At 60.4% G+C, this 6,179-nt stretch overlaps 1 protein-coding gene across 1 annotated transcript in view; it reads right to left on the bottom strand.

Annotated features, from left to right (window-relative positions):
* SLC38A3 (solute carrier family 38, member 3) overlaps positions 1-5,978 on the bottom strand; it is a 6,863-nt gene extending 885 nt beyond the window's left edge. The window contains exons 1-15 of the mRNA XM_009995820.1: positions 5,878-5,978; positions 5,645-5,729; positions 5,433-5,548; positions 4,197-4,270; positions 4,024-4,116; positions 3,848-3,929; positions 3,004-3,086; positions 2,790-2,848; positions 2,149-2,322; positions 1,966-2,045; positions 1,356-1,456; positions 1,124-1,248; positions 667-811; positions 168-271; positions 7-75 (exon numbers count right to left, since the gene is read on the bottom strand). Coding sequence (XP_009994122.1) covers positions 7-75; positions 168-271; positions 667-811; positions 1,124-1,248; positions 1,356-1,456; positions 1,966-2,045; positions 2,149-2,322; positions 2,790-2,848; positions 3,004-3,086; positions 3,848-3,929; positions 4,024-4,116; positions 4,197-4,270; positions 5,433-5,548; positions 5,645-5,729; positions 5,878-5,978 — 1,491 coding nt within the window. The remainder of the gene's footprint in view (positions 1-6; positions 76-167; positions 272-666; positions 812-1,123; positions 1,249-1,355; positions 1,457-1,965; positions 2,046-2,148; positions 2,323-2,789; positions 2,849-3,003; positions 3,087-3,847; positions 3,930-4,023; positions 4,117-4,196; positions 4,271-5,432; positions 5,549-5,644; positions 5,730-5,877) is intronic.
* Between the last annotated feature and the right edge of the window lie 201 nt (positions 5,979-6,179).

The following is a 6,179-nucleotide window of genomic DNA, read 5'->3' as shown; positions in this document are numbered from 1 at the left end:
GGTGGCCCAGTCGATGATGATGAAGCTCAAACTCATGATCATGAAGAGCACCCCGAGGAGGGCGAAGCAAGCAGCCTGTGGGGACAGGGCAGGGGGTCAGGGACAGGGCAATGGGGTTCCCAGTCCAGCTCCAGGACCCATATTCTTGTCCCTCTCCCCACGCTTACCAAGATTTTTGGGGGGGAACGCAGCGGCTCCTTGTCCTTGGGCATGATGCGGATGTAGAAGATGGCAGGGAAGATGAAGATGAGACAGGGAGCAGAGGTGGCACCTGAAGCAGACAGGGACAGAGCGGGCAGAGGCCCCCACCCCGCAGCTCAGCTTTGCAAGCCCTGACGCCATGTCCTGGCACCATTCCCATGCCATCCCCCACAGCCAGGGCCTTGACACTGAGCCAGGCACTGAGCAGGGGCAGCCCAGCCTAGGGGAGCCCGGGAAGTGCCCAGGGGAAGACCAAGCACTGCTGACAGTGCAGTGAGCAGCTGGCACCACACCATAGGAACCAGCCTGCCGGGACAGGGATGGGGCTGGGGGACACCCCACGTGTCACCTGCTCCAGGCACGGTGAGAAGGGGAAACTGAGGCACAGGGTGGTCAGGGAAAGCTGTGCAGCAGGAGGGGGCAGAGGATGGCTGAGCAGGGAGAGGAGCGGGTGCTGCCACACACCAATCATGCCAAAGATGCCAAGGATGGATGGAGCAAAGATGACCAAGAGGTTGATGAAGGTCAGCAGGACCACAGCGATGGTGATGTGGCGGATCCAGCTGAAGTCCTTCCCTTGGAACAGCATCTGCTGGATGGCCCGGCGCACCTGGGGACAGGGACAGGGTGTCACGCTCCATGCTTGGAACCAAGGCCCATCCCATCCCCTGTACCCTGGTCCCCATCACCACTTTCCAGCCCTGCCCCAAGGACCCTTCCTGTCCTCATCACCCCATCCCCTGACCCAGCCCTGTCCCTGACACCCAGCCAGTCCTGGTCCCCAACTCCTGCAGCCCCACTGATCCCTGCCGCTCTCCCCAGCTCCATTGCTGCCTCAGTTTCCCTTCTTGAAGACCAGTGCCAAAGCCTTGTGGCAGCTGGGAGGGACTGTGCCACCTGACATCCCCAAAGGGCCACTCACTGGGAAGAGGACAATGGGGACAGTGAGGGTGACAGCCGTTAGCACTGCCACCCGCACGCACAGGATGAGCACGTCGAAGGGGTCCACCTTGTTGTAGGTGTGCAGCAGCTCTGACTCCACGCGACCTGTGGGCACCGGTGGGGAGATGATGGGTCAGCCCCAGTACCACCACCGCCCCTACCCTGGTACCACTGTGCCAGCAGGGCCTCCAGCCTCCTCCCCGAGGGCTCACCATAGAATGTGAGGTAGCCGAAGAGGGCAGCCAAGAAGTACATGAGGTACATGACCATGATGGAGATGTTGGAGATGCACTGCATCTTCTTCTTGGAGGGGCTGGAGGAGACAGCAGGCTCAGCATGGTCCCTGGAGCCCAGCCCACCCTGTGGCACCCACTGGTACCCAGCACCCGCTCGGCAAGGAGAGGTGATGCTGGAGCACCCTGGGGTGCATGGGGGCTGTGTAGAGAGGGGCTGCATCCGTGGGTCAGATCACCCATCACCACCCAAAAAGTCACCCACTCTGGTAGTAACACCCACCTGACATGGGGTCATGCCACCCACCACCCATCCCAAGACACATCACCCACATCTCAGGAGTGATATCACCCACCACTGACCAGCTGCCCACCCACCCCAGGTTATATCACCAGTCTCCCAGCAGTGATATTACCCACCTCTTGGGTCTGATATCACCCATACCAGGTCCTATCACCCATCCCTGGTGATATCACCTTCCTCTCCACCACTGCCCTGGTGCAGGTCCCATACCCAGGTGACACTGCCTTTAGGTGGGTGCCAGATGAAGCCCACCCCCTGCCTTAGGTTCCTACACCCAGGACTCACTCCTTCAGCTCAGTGTAGATGGGCAGGACCTCAGGGTGGCAGACGAAGGCAAATGCCATGATGGGGATGGTGTACGCCGTCTGTGCAAGAGGAGGGTGGATGAGCACCAGGACCACCCACCTTCCTGGGGTGCACAGGGTTAGGGCCCACCCACAGCCCCAGGGGTGCATCCTGGGAACCCACCTGGGAGTTCAGGGTGAAGAAGCTGGGGGTGCAGGTATCCTGATCGGGTGCCTGGAGGACAGTGTAGCCATTCTGGTAGTCACTAGTGCTGACAGGAGTGATATTGAGGCTGCCCGTGAGGTTCCCCTCCTGCTCGGGGAGTGGGCAGGGCACCTGGAACTTCTTGTAGATGACCTGGTGAGAAGGGGGGACACAGGGACAGTCAATGGCCGGCATCACCAACCCCAGCACTGGATGCTCAAGCTGGCACCACGCCTGCAGGAGGGTGCCCCCGCTGGGTTCCCTCCATGGGGCACCAACCCCAGCACTGCTCGTGGTGATGCTGGCCCTCTCGGGGGGGTCCCTGTGGGGGTGGGCAGTAGGGTAGATCAGGGCAGAGTGGGGCAGCAGCACGTGGAGGGGCCACATGTGTGGTTCCCCCCCACAGCCCGTGGCACCCTCTCCCCCTCTCCCCAGCGCTTGGCTCCTTCAGCCAAAAATAACCCAGCAGAGTGACAGCACCGCCCGCATCTCTGCAGCCCTGAGCACCCTCTGTCCCTGCTGTCCCCACAGCACACAGCCCTGCCAGAAGGGGTGCTCAGCATCCATCCCGAAGCTTGGCACCCATCCCGAGCTGCTGGCTCGTGCCGGCAGGTGCTCACCGAGATGAGGAAGAAGACCATACAGCTGAGGGAGAAGCCGCTGGCATAGCCGAGGTAGCCTGGGGAGGGAGGAGAGAGGCTGGAGGGTGCAGGCAGGACCTCTGCACTGACTGGGTGCCCCCTCCTTGCCCACCACCCCTATGTTAGTACCACCATCCTATGGGAGTACTAGGATGCTGGACCTTGGTGTCACAGGGGCCATCCCCTAACTTACCCAGCTGCTTCATGAGAGCCAGGGGCAGGATAATGGTGACAGAAACCAGGATCACCAGGTAGTTCCCATTCATGTACCAGTCCCTGGAAAAAGAGGGTCTAGTCACTGCCCAGCTCTACCAGGGCACATGAGGCACAGGCAGCATGGAGAGGGCACTGTCTGCTGTCTGTGGGGACACCAGAGCTAGCAGCATCAGAGACCCTAGCACTGGCATCCCTAGATCCCTTATCTGACATCCCCAAGAATGCTGGCATCCACCAAGGCTGGCATCCCTGCTGTGGTACCAACCCTGGGTGCTCCTGAGATGGCATCCCTAGGGACCTTTGAGCTGGGGTCCTGCCTATCCCAGTAGTGGGGCACACTCAAGGGTTAGCGCTGTTGCAGGCAGGCTGAGAACGGCTGTTCTCAGCACACGTTTGCTGGTCTGAAGCTTGGCAGCCAGAGGAAGCCAGGACAAGGGTACCAGCCCTTGGGATGCTCAGTCCCAGACTGGTGAAGGTCCCAATGGCAGCTCTGCTCAGCTCTCACCCCCCTGTGCTCCCAGATGGGATGTAGGCACAGCATGTGGGGGACCCATTCCCACCCAGAGCTCCCATCCCCACAAAGCAGCCCCAGACTCTGCTCAAGGAGGAAAGCTGGATCTCAAGGGGATGTGAGCAGCAGGGATTGGAAGTTCAGCCTGGTTTAATCTCACCCAGGGGCTTATTCAGCACTGACGGGTATCAAAAATAGTAGTGGCTTAATGGCACTAAATCCCTGCCACAGGCTGCACAGCTGGAGATGAAGTCCCAGCGCCTGCCTGGGGAAGGCAGGCAGGCAAGCAGTGTGGGCAGGAGCCACTCACGTGGTCTTCTCCTCCAGGTTGAGGAAGGTTTGGATGACCAGAGGCACTTCAGATTTGACGATGTACAGGTAGCTGGACATGGCTGTGGAGCAGAGCGAGGTCATGCTGTGCCAGTGTGCTCCAGTGCACTGCTCCCCTCCCAGAACCACCAGGCCCACCCCCAGCCCCACCCTCACCTCCAATGTTCTGCAGTGTGATGGCAATGGCTGCAGCCAACTTCCCTGGTGTGCCAAAGGCTCGGTAGCCCAGCTGCTCATAGGCACGGATTCCTGCAGAACAGGGAGCAGGGGCAGGATGAGGGTCAGGAGGGGACCCCCTGGCACAGCCTCACCAGGGAGCCAGCACTCACCCACGATGCCAGAGGACTTCAGCAGCAGGTGGATGGAATAGCTGGAGAGCAGGGCCACCGCCGTCAGGAGGAAGCTGCAGGAGGACAGAGCCATCACCAGCAGGTCATAGCACAAGGCTCAGGCATGTGGTGCAAACCAACGTGGGCAGGCTCTGCCTGCAGGCAGCCATCCTGGCAGGGCAACTGGTCCCTCACCTTTGCACCAGCTGGGTGCTCATGGGGTGGGTGGGCTGCAGGGTGTGGGCACCCCACAGCCATGGGGCAGCTCTCTGGGTCCATGTCCCCATGCCTAAGGGGGGTCAGCACCTGCATACTTCGGGTCATGTGGGGAAATGTGGTCTTGTATTAAGGAATTTCAGCCTTCATCTTCCTCCTCCCCAGTGGAGCACAGTGCCCAGCAGGGGCAGACAGGCTCATGCAAGGGATGGGCATCGCTCAGGCAGCAGGACACCAGTCCCTGCATCACCCTAAGCCAAGAACTCCTTTCTCACTTGCACCCCTGGCACCCATCAATGCCCGCACCCAGATTCCCCCCCCAAGCTCCCACAGGTGCACAGCAAGCACTCACAGGAAGAGGATGATGCCGGTGTTGGCCATGGCGTAGGCCAGCCCCAGGATGCCACTGCCCATGATGGCATTGCTCAGGTTGAAGACGGACATCCCGAAAGACGTCTTCCCTTCAAACTGCACGCACAAGACACAACGGGGAGGGGACGCACGGGTGACACCAGGAGCTACCCCCCATCCCACCACCACCTTGGTGCTCATGCAGGTACTCACATCAGTGAAGTGTGTCTGCTTCTTCTCAGCACCGTGGGGCAGGAACTCCTCCATCTCTGCTGTGCCAGACTGGTTCTCCTCAAACCTGGCCACCGGAGGAAGGGAGGTGAGGCCAAAGCAGAGCAGCAGGCTGCCATGCCCCTCTATCACTGCCAGTTGGCATTGCAAGGGCAGGGAGCATCCACAGGAACCCCCCAAGCTCCTGGCACCACCTCTTGGTCTGTGGTCTTGTATTAAGGAATTTCAGCCTTCATCTTCCTCCTCCCCAGTGGAGCACAGTGCCCAGCAGGGGCAGACAGGCTCATGCAAGGGATGGGCATCGCTCAGGCAGCAGGACACCAGTCCCTGCATCACCCTAAGCCAAGAACTCCTTTCTCACTTGCACCCCTGGCACCCATCAATGCCCGCACCCAGATTCCCCCCCCAAGCTCCCACAGGTGCACAGCAAGCACTCACAGGAAGAGGATGATGCCGGTGTTGGCCATGGCGTAGGCCAGCCCCAGGATGCCACTGCCCATGATGGCATTGCTCAGGTTGAAGACGGACATCCCGAAAGACGTCTTCCCTTCAAACTGCACACACAAGACACAACGGGGAGGGGACGCACGGGTGACACCAGGAGCTACCCCCCATCCCACCACCACCTTGGTGCTCATGCAGGTACTCACATCAGTGAAGTGTGTCTGCTTCTTCTCAGCACCGTGGGGCAGGAACTCCTCCATCTCTGCTGTGCCAGACTGGTTCTCCTCAAACCTGGCCACCGGAGGAAGGGAGGTGAGGCCAAAGCAGAGCAGCAGGCTGCCATGCCCCTCTACCACTGCCAGTTGGCATTGCAAGGGCAGGGAGCATCCACAGGAACCCCCCAAGCTCCTGGCACCACCTCGTGGCCCAGGGACCCTACCTGTCACCTGCCAGTGAGGGCACAGCAGAGGTGGCAAGTGTGGTCGCGTGCTTCCCATTGGGCACGAGCTCCACCATCTCGGTCTGGAGGGGCACATCCATGGTGAGAGGTGTCTCGGCTCACTGTGGGTTCTCCTTGGGCTCTGCAAGAGGGGGGCAACAGCAGTCGAGCTCTGGGAAGGATGTCCTACAGGTCCTATGTCTCCTGGGGATGTTGTTGGCACTGCAGAGACAGGCACAAAAGGATGACAGTGATGTCCAGCCAGGTATCACCACAGCTGATTTCTCCTGTCTGCCCACTCA

This window comes from Chaetura pelagica, unplaced genomic scaffold (assembly GCF_000747805.2).
Source record: "Chaetura pelagica isolate M959 unplaced genomic scaffold, ChaPel_1.0 scaffold114, whole genome shotgun sequence".
NCBI lineage: Eukaryota > Metazoa > Chordata > Aves > Apodiformes > Apodidae > Chaetura > Chaetura pelagica.
The sequence above is the reverse complement of the archived record's forward strand: the minus strand, read 5'-3'. Positions and strand labels throughout refer to the sequence as shown.